A 14,965-nucleotide genomic window follows, 5' to 3' on the forward strand; every position below is an offset into this window, starting at 1 on the left:
CAGGTAGAAATCAACAGCAGATATTACATTTGTAGCCTGGCTCCTATTTTACTGGATAGGAGATATTCAGCAAATGATTTTTCTGAGTCAGTTTTCTCATCCATAAATGAGGATCCATAAATAAGTGTCTAACTCAAAGTCTGCGATGAAAAGTAAACATTTTACTATTCCAGGGACACGTAGGCTGCCCGCCCTCTGCGCAGTCCAGTGTTCCAGAAATCATAGCTTCCTAAACATCTGGCATCCCTGTATTGTCTACTACAAGCAAGACTGAACTTTCATGCTCCACAGCTCGCCAAAGTGCCTCCTGTCAAATTCTGCATCGTCTTGCTTCTCTTACTCCTTGTTTTTACCCTCTTAGTCTCAGTGAAAAGACCTGTGGTGGTACCAGCCTCTTCTTAGAGGTCCTGTCAACCTTAAGCACCTCAGAATGTCAGGGTGTTGAGGTGGGAGTGGGGGTATCCTCATAGAAGCAGGGGAAGGATGAAGTGGGGAGGGGAGGGGAGGGGAGGAGGAAAGGGAATAACATTTGAAATGTAAATACATAAAATATCCAAGAAAAAGAAAATTAAAAAAAAATCTCTCCGCTAAGGTTTCTTCTTCTTGCTACAGCACATTAATTTTACCAAGACTCTGCTTTGAAACAGTCATATGAGCCCTCAGATATACCTCACAGTTGCAAAGTATGAGATGCCCAAACCTCCTCTCGCTAACTCAGGCAAGTTGTTTGGCAAATTTCCAACTTTATTCAAGGCAAAGAATCTTATCTTTCATATGTTCAAACTGTAAGCTTTTATTTAAATTTTTCTGAATTTTTCAATTTACTCGTGCTTTCAAATTATAGTTATAATTTGCCTTTCCCAAGAAACATTGCTTCCTTAACAAACTTACCATTTCAAATAATTCTACTATAACTAAATAATTCTGCTAGTTATCCTTGTGCATAGTACGTTTAACATGCTTACAGGTACAGTACAATCAGGAACATTCTAAGAGGAGAATGGCCACATGGTATAGCAGCTTGAAATTCTGTCTTATACAGGACTAGAGATGAGAAGATCAGGGACAACCTACCAGAAGCATTTTTAAAGCTCATCCAAGGAAGAATAGTACGAGTATTTTATAAAATTCCAGAAATGAAAAATTTAATTTTGAATACATCTTAAAAAGCATTTTCTAATAATAGTAAAAAATTAGCTAAAAATAAACTGACTCTGTATGTAGTATCCAAGAAGAGAGCAGGTAGTAGTCTTTAATATATATTTTAAAGATTCAAGCATTCAAAAGAGTTTGAAAAGACATTCTATTTAACACTCCTCCCCGCAAGTTCTGTTTTTCTTCAGGTGCTTATTCAAGATAATAGAATTGTTTAGTGAAAAAAAAATACTGTTGAGTACAAGATAAAGTCCAGCCTCTTCACACTGGAGGTTAGGGTGTTCTGTAGACAATCCTTAGATACAACCAAATCCACAACCAAATCCACAACCAAATCCACAACCAAGAACGACCAAACCAGCCTAGACAGGAAACCAGGGAAGAGAAATGCTACACCTGGGATAAGGATGCTGAAGTGGGCCTCTCCACAACTGAGGGCCTCAGGCAGGGAAGGTGGTTTTCTTTAAGGGGCTGGCAACTGGGAGTTGTGGGAGGGTGGGGGAAAGTGGTGAGGGGGGTACAGGGAAGTGAGTGTCATTGGGATACAAGATTTGAAATTCCCAAGCAATTGATAAAAATATTATGTTGGGGAAAAAAGCAATCTGGTAATGTTTTAGAAAAGACGGAAACTGATCTAATGTGGTAGGAGCAGGGAGAAGTGGAATAAGGATGGGGAAGAGCCCTGAGGAGAGCTAGCTGCAAACAAGATAAAGGATGTCCCATGGACTCTGATGTCCAACAGCACCAACCTCGATTGAAACTCACAAATAACCTTTTGATGGGAAAACACTATAAGCACATTTCTGAGAACCTGCCCAAAAAAAAAATCGATAGGTTCTAGTATATTTTGTTTTTCTATTCACTGAATGAACATTCTTAGGCTTATATATAATATATAAGATTATAATAAATAAAGAATAAAGAAAAACTTTACAATTGTGTCCTCTGTATAAAAGAGGTCAAATTCCCCCCAAAAGCTAGAAACAACAGCCTCTTTTGCCTGAGACAGTCAGACTGATAGGGATGAAATGCCTAAAAGCTGTTTCTGAGTTTAGATGAAACAGGTGAGAACACAGGAGCCATCTGCTTACCCTAACCCAATTACCATCAACTTTTAGGACAACCAAAAGTAGCCTGAACACTCACTCGGAGAAGTTCACGTCAGAGAACATACTTACTAGAAAGCTGGTATTGTATTTCTTACATGCTAGTATTTATTTGGTTTTGTTTCAACTTTGATTTACAATGTGAACTAGCTGTAGCCTCTGAGCAAATTATTTCACCAATCTGAGTTTTTCAATTATAAAATACAGCACCAGTGAGACTATGTATCTTTAACAGTCTAATTATTATTTTTGTGGTTATTTATGTTTTCTGTATCTAGTAGCAAAACTACAAAGTTCTACTTTGTAGTCGGTCTTTGTATCTCCGAGAACCTGCACCTTAGTGTGAGGCCCTCCACCTCCCATGCCGGCTGAGGAAGTAGGAATAAGGAATCTTTGACTTTTCCTGTGAGGTTTTTTCCAGTTTACCTACATCTTTATCTAGCAATGGAGCCTCAGTCTCAGAAACTTCAGACTAACTTTCATTTGCTTATGTAATCCCAATATCAAGAAGGCTTAGCAGCAATTTTTTCCAAAAAAAATTTTTTTAAATATTTTACTTGTTCCCTTTATATCCCTACTCACCGGGCTCTCCTGGTTACCACTTCCCACATTCCTTCCCCCATCTCCCTTACCTGCAATTTAGAGAATATATTTTATAGTTATGAAATAAGCAGCCACAACCCTTGGAAACTGTAATTCTGAATAGAAAGGCAGGCCCCTCAGTTCTGAACAAACTCTAAGAGGCTTCCTGACCTTCCCAGTCAGCTCGAAGTGCTTTGTTTGCATGGATTCTGACAGGGCTACTGGAAATGAAGGGCTTTGGTTCTAAAGGAAGGCAGCCTCCAACTTCTCCACAGTCACGACTCCAGGGAAGAGGCTTTCACAGACAGATAATTCTGTAAGTCACCAAGGTTTGTTCATGTTTTTAGGCAGTTCTTAAGGAAGCCAGAGTAATCCAGTTTAGACTCTCGTCTCTACTCAGCTACTGCTTCTATGCAGCCCATAAATCCTCAGCGGGGAGAAGGATGTGCACATTGGAGGCTTCTTATGATAATTGAACATTTAATCATATTCACATTAGATGGAACTAGACTTTAATGGGAAAAATTTAAACTTTAGGAACTACACATCTAAATAAATTTTGTATATTACTAAGAAATGTTTCATATCAGGTAGTGAGCTGCTAAAATGATGAGTTCCCAGAAAACCAAACTACCAAGTAAATTGAGGGTACTTAAGACCTCTCTTACTGCAGAAAAAATGTAGAGAATGTGACTATAAGATGTAAATCAACAACCACTTCCTAAAATAGAGAGTCCTAACAATTAAATTATTGTAGATTTAAATATATCCAACTCCAACACACACAGTAGTTAAAATAAACTAGGTTACAAAATTAAGGTTGCAAATAGACATAGCACTAATTATAGATTTCTGACTTCTGCTACTCTTGAATACAGAACATGATCAGCTAAAAACATCCAGGGCCAGGGCGTAGCTCAGTGGTACAATGTGTGCTTTGTTAGCATGTGAGGCCCTGGCTTCAAGCCACAGAAACATATATGCACAAGTGCATTTGTGTACGTGTGTATGTGTGTGTGCCTGTGCCTGTGCATGTGTGTGTGCAAGTGTGTGTGCGTGCGTGTGTGTGTGCGCGTGTGTGTGTGTGTGTGTGAACCTTAAGGTATTTTTCTGGAATTTAAATGCTGACTACAGTGAGCATTAAAACCCAGTAAGTCAGATTACTAAAGAGCATGTACTCTGTTCAAATCTATCATGAGAACAAGAAGCAGATTGGCAAGGTATGGAAGTTGACCTGTGCTATATGTTTAATGTTACAGTTAAACTATAGGATCAAAAGCATAAAAGCGCTCTTTGGATATAATCCAAGTTCCTTTTAACTCCTATTCCATGTCCTTTGAGATCATTTTACTGGGATGTTTACTATCTAAACTCACTCTGTCAAGCTCTCCAGCTTGCCCAGTGCTGTGCATTACAGCTGCTCCTTGTCAACGAACTCTCTCCTGTTTAAATGTTCTTTTCAGATTTGTCATGGAATACTTATCTGTTAGAAGCTTTTTCTCAACTTTAACATATGGTTTTGTAGGAAATGCTGTATCTATGAGCCTGTCTCTGTATAACTGAGTACAAAGCAGCCACTTCTATGTGGCCATGTCTATGTTTGTTCATACATCTTCCATGACTCTCCTCAGGTGGTCCCTGTTGAGTTTTCCCTATCACACTAAATATATACAACTTAAATCTCTGAATAGCCGCAGACACCACAGGATACTCCATGCTTGAAGCTTAACCTATTGATCTGGTACCTGTACTCATGTGCTACAGCTGGTAAATCCTAGAAAGCATGTGCAACATATTTTTGTTGAACTGGACAACTTAATTTTCAAAAAACAACCAAAAGAAAATTTACCCATCGAAATTTTATGTAACTATACTGGGTTTTGGGGGTGAGAGACAGGAAAGAATTTAGACAAACTAAGCAGGCAATAAGAACTCTCACTAGTAATCTTTTATGCTAAACAATAAAAGAGAACTCAAGAGTGAAAACTGAGCAGAAAGTTGCTGTTCCAATCCTGCTGGAGATTCTACCTCATAAAGGAGTTAGAATCTAGTAGATGACTAGGAAGGAAGTTATAGACAAGAGTTGCTGTACAACATGCAGTATGAACTCTACTTCTGTGATGTTCGCTTACTGAAGCCCCTGATTCTCCCACGTTGATAGACTTTGCAGCTAAACTGTAATTAACATTTCAGGAAATTCACGTTTCCCACCAGAAGAAAAGTTCTCTCCAATGATAACTACCTACGTAACTTACTCATAAGGGGCTTTGTACAATCTTAGAACTTTGTCAGCCATACTTGGTATTACAGTATATGATCCGATTATATGAGTAGGCTATTAGCACTGCTTCTATAAAAACAAGTTTAATGCTTTGGGATGTTCAAGGTGAGAGAGGGTGCATCTAGACATGAAAAACTAGAGGGCAACCATAAAAATCTGTAAGAACTGTATGTACACTTGTACTCATTCACAAGGGTCCACCTTTCAGCTTCTCTTTAAAGAAATCAAGATGAAAACCCACCACCGAAGAAAGAATGATTATACAAGGAGAATGATTATATAAGGAGAATGATTATATAAGGAGGGCCAATGACCATCAATGAGTCAGTGACCATGTGAATGTAAATAATGAATCTGCATTACTGAGTACTGAATAAGTATAAAGAACATGCCCAAAAATTGAGGGTGTGTGTGTGTGTGTGTGTCTGTGTGTGTATGTGTATGTGTGTTTGTGTGTGTGTCTGTGTGTGTGTCTGTGTGTATGTGTCTGTGTGTATGTGTCTGTGTGTGTCTCTGTGTGTCTGTGTGTGTCTTGTGTGTGTGTCTGTGTGTGTGTGTTTGTGTGTGTCTCTGTGTGTCTGTGTGTGTCTCTGTGTGTGTGTTTGTGTGTGTGTCTGTGTATGTGTGTGTGTCCCTGTGTGTCTGTATGTGTGTGTCTGTGTGTCTGTGCGTGTGCGCGTGTGTGTGTGTGTGTGTGTGTACCTTATTTAAGAACATCTCTAGAGGTATCCCAATGATGTCTCTAGGCATGCATAATCAACACTATTAAGTTTTATGGTTAATGAACAAATTCAAAAGTCACAACAGATGGAAAACCAGAAGTTAGACCATGATATAATTCTAAAAGCAATTATTCAGCACCTTACTGATATCTTCTTTTATGAGCTACTGTCTTCTTCTGAAAAACACTGAGCATGTATGCGTCACAGGACAGCTATACAGAGGTGGTTCTCCCCTGTCACCTTCACATGAGTCCACGAGAGAAAAAGGCCTACCTATTCAGCTTCTACCAGATGAGCCGTCTCCAAGACCCTAATGTTTTTAGTATGAAGCACTTTCTACTACAATAATTATGTTGTTAGTGATGGCAAGAAAAACTAATTGTAAGTTCCTTAAAAATTTTTTAAATATCAAGCATTGGGAGAAAGAGGAAAATCAGCTTATTTCTTTCTTAGACTGCTTATCAGTAAGGAATGGTTAGAAGGAAATGCAAGCCTTATGGACGTAAAGATGAATGGCAAGCGGAACAACTCAGACTGGTCAAGAGTTGAGAAGTGTAGAGTTTCTAGGGAGCCGGAAGGTGGCTGTTTGTAAAACCTTACAATAAAGCAAGCAAGTCTTAGTGTGTTCTATACAGGAACAGAAGCCTGTACTTTAAAGTACAGTGTCATCTAAATCACCATGTTTTACTTCTAGCTTGGCGAATTATACTACCCGCTACTTAGAAATAGTAATAATTCAACCAAGTACAATTTCAAGTATCAGAAATTAACATTACAAATGAAGTCAGTAAGATGGACGTGCCATGTGGTGTGTCCATGATCAAATTCCACTACAGTCTAGATTGACCACTGCAAAGATTCTAAAGTTGACAAAGAATGTTAATGAAAAAGATTGTCCTGCAACATTTTTGTCACATGTTCTCATAAATATACAATTTGGTAAATATAGTTTTTCCCTCTTATTAACAGTTACTGATATAATATAAAACATATAAACACTTGCCCAAATTTCAAGCTGGTTATAGTAACTAAAATTAGCAAAAGAATAATTTCATAATATATGACTGGTGTACTTAAAAACAAAGAAAAAGTAATACCTCTATATATACTCTACTATTGTATTGTTTAATCAGGGTTAATCTAAAACAAAAAGTCTATTACTTGGTTAAAAAAAATCCCCACTCTCCTTGAGCCTGCAAATAAAATGCAAAGCAATATATATTTTTGTGTAAACATTTATGTCAAGATTTTTCTTTTTAATGTATTAAAATTCTATTAAAATAATGGACAATCAATTGAACCTTTAGACTAGTTATGCCTATAAGGGTTATAGCAGATTAAACTTTTTTGCTTTTATAAACTTTCCTATTTCCAGGGTCTTGGACCTCAATAAGCAAAATAAAGGATAATCATAGGAAGAGGTACCTAAATTTTTTTTTTAATTTTTTTTCTTTTTCTTTTTTTCGGAGCTGGGGACCGAACCCAGGGCCTTGCGTTTGCTAGGCAAGCGCTCTACCACTGAGCTAAATCCCCAGCCCCGAGGTACCTAAATTTTAAGTGAGCATTAACTTATAAATATTGTGAAGCATATACTACCGGCATTCAAACAGCAGACATGGTAATAAATTGTTTGATGAATATTAAAAATGAAAACATCTAACGTTCTATGAAAGAAGGACATTTTACCTGGATCAGATGAGGCAATGCTTTTAGTGTAAGGCAAAACCAAATTCCCAGTTTGCATGGAAGCAAATCATGCCATTGTGGTTTTATAAGCAATCTAAAGGTGGGGAGAAACTCAAGTAACAAATCAAAACAATAGATAAAAGTTGAGGAACAAAATAAGCAATTAAGAAAAGTTTTATAAGTATCAATTTAATTTAAAAACGAAGAAAAATTTTCAATAACATATTTATGACAGTCATGAACGACTTGGTGTACTATGAAGTGCAGTAGTTGAAAACATAGGTAACAAGCATATCTAACCTATATAATTGTGGGGAAAGAGGTTTCTAATCAAGTTACAAAGATAAAGAAAGAACCAACTGGAGGGGAGGAGCTGGAGGTAAATTTGCTCAAAAACACATTATATGCATATATAAAATTTACAATTAAAAAATATTTAAGAAAAAAGCCAAAGCCCCTCCCCTTTAACCTAGGCTTTCATCATGTCTACAACTGAATTCATAAACCTGACGACTGCTTCAGCCATTAAAAGAGCAGCCATCATCAAAGTGTTCCCAAGTGCTGACAGGTAACAACCAAGGTGGCATAAAAACGAAGGACAGTGTGCTGAAGTATTCCCCACTTGTGTCACTGCAGGAAACAGGCAGATGGCTGTGTGCCATTCACTTCCTCACTGACTGTCAATTCTGAACAGAGACACATTATTTCTACTAGCATTTTGTTTGCAAAGTTCAGAACAAAAACTTGTAACTACAAGAGTTTGAGAGGTTAGTATGTAGATAGATAAGGATAGTTCATAAGAAGAGAAAACCTAAGAATGTTGCTTAAGCTCAGACTTTATCTTGAAATTGTGGCACACGCGTATCTGTGAGCCTAGGGCAGGTGCACGGGCGTCTGTGGAGGGCACACATGGGACAGAGCCGTGCTCCGCGCCTACCTTTCGTTCCTCTCAGAAGCACCAGGTTTCGCTGCATCCACACTCTTGCTTCCTGTCTTCCTCTTCTTCTCTCTCTTCTTTCTACTAAGCAGTTCATCCTTACCATGAGAAGAGTGAGAGTAACTGACATGTACAACTCACACGCTATAAAGATTCCTTCCCAAAGACAAGACACTAGAAGACCATTTACGCAATTGTATGAAGGGTCCACCATGGTCAAGTAAAGTCATCAATCTATCATCATAAGCGTTGCCATGGTATCTGGCCTCACAGACACATGAGACTCAGCACTGTCGGCCATGTGTATCTCCATAGCAACCAGAATTTTCTAAGAAAAGAAAGTATTCAGCTTACTTGTTATTATTCATGTGCCTTCAATGATGCTACTTTAAAAAGAGTAAATGATAGTCCATGAATGTTTATAAACATTTAATTATTTATAGCAAATAAAAATCCTTAGCATATTAGACTAAGAAAGTATAGCACATCCTTTAACAAAATGATCCCTGAAGTTTTATCTTCATTTTAAATTTCACTTTTATGTTTTTAAACACATTTATATAAGAAGCCTGTGACAGGGGTTGGGGATTTAGCTCAGTGGTAGAGAGCTTGCCTAGCAAGCGCAAGGCCCTGGCCTGGGTTCAGTCCCCAGCTCCAAAAAAAAAAAAAAAAAAAAAAAGCCTGTGACAAAAATTTCTCAAGTAATTACGTAAAAAAAAAAAAAAAAATTCTACTTAGTAGGATATAGCTTGATTTGACAAGGTTTTATTACAAATTCAAATGCAGTATTTTTTTTTTTTTTTCAGAGCTGGGGACCAAACCCAGGGCCTTGCGCTTGCTAGGCAAGCGCTCTACCACTGAGCTAAATCCCCAACCCCACTTACTTTTTTTTTTTTTTTAATTAACTATTTTATGCACAAACACTGTTGCTCTCTTCAGACACACCAGAAGAGGGCATCAGATCTCATTACAGATGGTTGTGAGCCACCATGTGGTTGCTGGGAATTGAACTCAGGACCTCTGGAAGAGCAGTCAATGCTCTTAACCACTGAGCCATCTCTCCAGCCCGTATTTTTTTTTAAAGAAAGATTTTTTTTATATATTCTCGGCATAAAAATAAATTAAACAGTAACTAGTGATAGCACAACTATTAGAATTCAGAGAACATGTAGAAAAATAGGAATCTCCATCATGTGAGAAATAAATGTCTGGAATTGTGACTAAAATGAGGAGGCTGGACCGTGGTGGAGCTCCATCACTTACCAGTTGCTTTTCCAGGTAGATGGACCACACCACGGCGTAATGGCCTACGGTGAGAATAATGAACAGGAGCAAGGCCAGCTCAGCATTGCTCATTTTTCTCACTCTCCTGTAGTAGAATACAGGCTGTCGCCAATCTGGAAGTCCGTTGATCAGAATATCATCATACCTGTGGTAGCAAATACAACAGTTTTTCATGGAGAGTTAATGCAAAACCAAAGCAAAACTAAACTTCATTTGTACCTATATTTAAAAGAGAAAGAATAAATTTTCTCTCAGAGACATAACAGCTATGGAGTTTATCAGCATCACAGTTCCTAGTAAATCAAAGCATGACTGTGTGGCTTAAGTAACGAAGTCTTCCGGAAGGCCAGAAGTAGTAATACACCACATCCTGGATCTCATGCTTACAGCACCCAGCCACATGCCTCCTAGAGTGATGTACCTATTTACACTGTTACGGAAAATTCTCTAGCACAGAATCAGCAACAAAAGGTAGGTTCTAATGGAGGATATTAATAAATAAAACCAGAGCAATATGAATTACATATTATTTGAATGAATTAATTGAATCAAACTCAGGATATCCACACTTGTATTTACCCTCTTGATAATGGTAGTTGAGTGTTGAAATATCTATTCATATTATTTTATTAAAGATTCTTTTTAAAAATTATTTATTTTTATTTTATGTACATTGGTGATTTGATTGCATATATGTCTGTGTAAGGATGTCAGATCCCCCAGAACTGGAGTTACAAACAGTTGTGAGCTGTCATGTCGGTGCTGGGGATTGAACCCAGGTCCTCTAGAAGAGTAAAGTGGTTAATAGCCAGTGCTCTTAACCACTGAGCCATCTCTCCAACTCCCTACTAAGGCTTCTTAATGACATAAATAAAATGAGTGCCTTAAGATTTTGCAGAGCTCATGTTCCTCTAAGAACAAAAAGATCTCAAATTAGAGGACATGAAAACAACAAATGCATGTCAGAGTTCACAATAAAACTGCTTATTTGTAAACAGTTAAGTAGCAATTTCCTCGTTTGTGGCCTTTACTGGAAGGGAAGAACATCAATGCATAACAGCTTTCCTTGTAACAAATTTAAATCACCATTCTTGGTACTATCGAGCTAAAAGAAAAGTTTAAATAAAAACTCAACTGAATTTAAATTTATCTGTCAGTTATTGAGCAAATATTTTTAAAGTTAAAAATAAGAAGTAACATTTATAATTGTGAGACTCAAAATGGTCACACGCACTGTATGCTCAATACACACAACCTGTTAATCTTAATTGAACACAACTCATTAAATATTCTAATCACGCTATTTCCAGAATTAAACCTCCACTGAAAGGCCTAATTTGGTGCAACACATTGACCAAAATATTTTAATTAAAAATATTCTGAGTTAGTCGCAGGCCTAATTACAGGACTAGAAATAGGACCTATATTGTCAGGCAGGTCAGGAGAGCTCAGTAGTGGGTTTTCTCCAGTAAATTGACCGATCTAGGAATAATGGCGCAGCTGCTGAACTGCCAGTCTTGACATGTAAATCAATTTAAATGCAACAACTGCAGTAGCTACTTTGAGGGTTATTAAATTGATACCTTGGAGATATGCTAAAAATATAAAGCACAGGGTTTATTATAGAAAATTTATTTTTTTAAAGTAAAAATAACCCACTGGTTATTAATATAAAATATAATTTATTTGCCAATCTTTAAAAACCAATTAATACTACTATATCTTAGTATCTGAGTAGTAAAAGGTAATTTACAAAAAGTCAAATTACAATATGGTTTTGTGGTGGCAGGACCAGGCAAATTTTTTTTTTCTTTTCTTTTTTTCGGAGCTGGGGACCGAACCCAGGGCCTTGTGCTTGCTAGGCAAGCGCTCTACCACTGAGCTAAATCCCCAACCCCCAGGCAAATTTTTATATTATTCTCTTTTTTCAGAGAATTCCTTAAACATTAACTTCAAGATATAACATTATGACTTCCTAGAAAACTTATTTCTTGTCTTCAGAATTTTATGTTTAAATCTATTTTTACAAACTGGCTAATTCAGACCCAGGTGTATGGTAAGATCACAGCGCTCCAGTGAGGTACAGCGAGCATTGTGTCCCATGTCCATTCTGAACTCTGTTCTATATTAGATTTCTTGAGAAAAAATAAAACTTAATGAAAAACTATCTTCAGAAATATCCACTGAAATAGCTCCTAAAAGGCATGTTTATCAAAAGAAATGAATCAGAGGGTGTGGTGCTGACTCCTTACAGCACTGACACGGATACCCAACCTGCACTGGGTCTAAGCTGTACTGAAGACGTAACTAAGACTCTTCATCAGACATTTCGTCAGCAGCACTGGGAACAGCTACTATTTCCATCAGCATATGAGCTGGATTCAGTAGACAGCCACATACAAGCCAGCAGGGCGGACACGTGAGAGGCACAGGTCTGCTTGCTGCCCTGCCACTCTGGAACAGAACAGTGCCCACGGGGTAGTACAGGGGTTAGCACACAGTCAGTGCCCCATCCCCCTGATTTTACACAGTGAGCTCTATGGCTCACACAACTGGCCATTTGAAGGGAAGATGGTGTCCATTATAGCTCACTTCTTAAAATGTATGTTGTTAAAGATAAGTTACTACCTTCCTGATGGGACACTGAAAAGACAAATATACTTCTTAAAATATACACAGAAACTCACAGGTTATTTGACAACAAAAAAATGTGTTGACAACACAAAATTTACATCACTTTACTATGTGTTTCTATATTTAAATACATACGCATAAATGCTCTGTAGCTGAGATGGATATAAATTATGCTTAAGCCTGCATTAAACCGCATTGAGAATGTATGAATGTATAAATGTGATACAAGTAGTCAGAAGCAAACCTCTATCATACAGAAATCACTAACACACAAATAAAATCTAGCATGGATTCTAAAGGCGTCTTCTTGGAATTCAGAGCACCCAGTTGATCAATTCCACAAGTCCAACATACGGCCTAGTGCACATTCACTGCACTTCATTGTCTTCAATACACACGATGAACATAAGAGACAGCCACTCGGCCATTAGTGAGGGCCACACTAGAACTAAAGTCAGCACATACCTGCCTGCTAGAAATACTGGAGAACAGATTTAAAATAATCTTAAACTACCAGTACAAAACATTTACATTAATTTAAGTAGCAATACAAACAGTAAAATAGAAACAAAGTCAAAATGAAAATCTGAGTAGTAAAACATGAATAAATAATTCTAGCATTTGTTAAAATTACTATCCTACACAATTTGTTAAAATTTTTCTATCCTACAGAATTTAAATTTTTAGCTTAAAAATAATATAATATATAATATATAATAATATAATAATATAATAATATAATTTCCATTTCGGTCAAATTTTAAACCTTCCAGTAAAAATCAGTTGTGTAGAGATTATAGAAACAAGAATCAACACTAAATTAGCTGATCGTGTGTGTGTGTGTGTGTGTTTGTGTGTGCACGTGTACATGTGAAATCTACTATAACACAGGATTTTATATAATGTTTATATATCTTATAGCTTCATTTAAGTCCTAAATTAGATTTCTTATTCTCAGATTTGAACAGATCTCTACTAAAATTTAAAGTTAATTTGTAATTTATAAAAGTCTTAATAAATTAACGTTAATGTACACATTTTAAACAGTATTTGTATGAGACATAATTTTCTTTGGTAAACTAAAAACTTTTAAGGCTTACAAACATAGTAATATAACAGAGGAACATTTAAGTTGCAGAATTGGACTGGTAGAAACACTAGCTTGCCAGGTGTGTAAGCACACACCTTTAATCTCAGTACTTGGTAGGTACAACGTTTAAGGCCAGTCTGAACCACATACAAACCCCCTCTGCCCTGAAAGAGGACCCCCCCCCCAAAAAAAGGAAAAGAAAAATACTAGTTAAATTTATAATACTTCTAAAGCAAAACTACACAGGCTAATATTACCCAAGTATAATTCAATACACAGGTAGTAAGTAGTTCTCAAAAATTTATGTAAAAACTTTGGGACCTCGGGTAGAAATTCGTGTTGGATCATGGGCTGCTAGTCCTTCAAATGAGTACAAGTGCTACAGAATCTAAGTGAGTATTCTGTGCTAGGATTCCTATGTTCACTGGAAAATCTGTTATTTTCATGTTATAATCTATGCATTAGAGGAGTGGGGAAGTTAGTTTCCACATGTTCTTTTAGGAATTTGTTCTACCTAAGAAATGAAACTTGTCTGTAGGAAGACTTTTATGCTAATGTTCACAGCACCTTCTACACAAAGTGTTAAAGCCAGAGGTCCATCACAGTGATGGGCAAACAAAGCCATCCCCACAACGGGATAGGGAAGTAGGGGCAGGAAGAGCAGCAGGATGCATGTGGTATGGACAGCCTGAATGAAGGGAGCCAGATGCCAAGAACTGGATACTGAGTGACGAGGCCACGAGGAGACGGACGGAGCAGACACACTGCAAACACACTTGGATTACCTACAGCTGGAACTCAGAGCAGGACCTGCCTATAAATGGGCTTGGGAGACAGTTTTTTGAGGATGAAAATGTAAAGACTGGGTTGTGGAGAGGGGATGCTGAGGTATGTATAGTTAGTATACATCACTGGATTATACACTTACAGCAGGCAAATTCATAATATGCAATTTATACCTAAATGAGTCCATTACAAAACAAAATAAAACATACCATTTTCTAAAGAAAAAAAGCTACTGCATTTGTTAACTTATTCACTGCATTACTGCTATTCCCTTTCTCACAAAAATATAAGCTATTTATCTAATTTCGAGATAAATATAATTACATCTCTGTAGAAAACAGGAAACATTTCTACGATAACTTTACAAACTACATGCCTAGGTTACAATCTTACAGCACTTGCCCAAGGAATATTTATGATAAAGAATGTGCCAGCAAAATGTATTTATTGCGAGCAGTATGATATGGTGTTAGATATCGCTGACTACTCTTTCCCTTTTAAGGAACCAAGAATCTTACTGAAAATATCTGCAGACACTTTTCTCCTGTGTCTAAATATTCACAGGTCATTTGGCCTCAGGCACAAGCTTTAAAGAAGTTAGTCTCAACTTGATTAGTTAAGTCTTTTGCCTCAAGGAAAACCAGTTACAAAAGAGTTACTTGTGCCTCAAGGGTTATAAATACTACAGATGTTTGTGTAACT

At 37.1% G+C, this 14,965-nt stretch overlaps 1 protein-coding gene across 2 annotated transcripts in view; it reads right to left on the bottom strand.

Moving 5' to 3' along the window:
* Positions 1-14,965, bottom strand: part of Dnajc1 (DnaJ heat shock protein family (Hsp40) member C1) — a 156,711-nt gene that overhangs the window by 61,093 nt on the left and 80,653 nt on the right. For both annotated transcript variants that reach the window (XR_015640600.1, NM_001400837.1), the window contains 3 exon segments: positions 9,733-9,898; positions 8,470-8,567; positions 7,533-7,626 (listed from right to left, as the gene is read on the bottom strand). Coding sequence is in view for 1 of the 2 variants with exons in the window: in NM_001400837.1 (NP_001387766.1) it covers positions 7,533-7,626; positions 8,470-8,567; positions 9,733-9,898 (358 nt within the window). In the remaining variant the exon portion in view is untranslated.

This window comes from Rattus norvegicus, chromosome 17 (assembly GCF_021556685.1).
Source record: "Rattus norvegicus strain SHRSP/BbbUtx chromosome 17, alternate assembly SHRSP_T2T, whole genome shotgun sequence".
Classification (NCBI taxonomy): domain Eukaryota; kingdom Metazoa; phylum Chordata; class Mammalia; order Rodentia; family Muridae; genus Rattus; species Rattus norvegicus.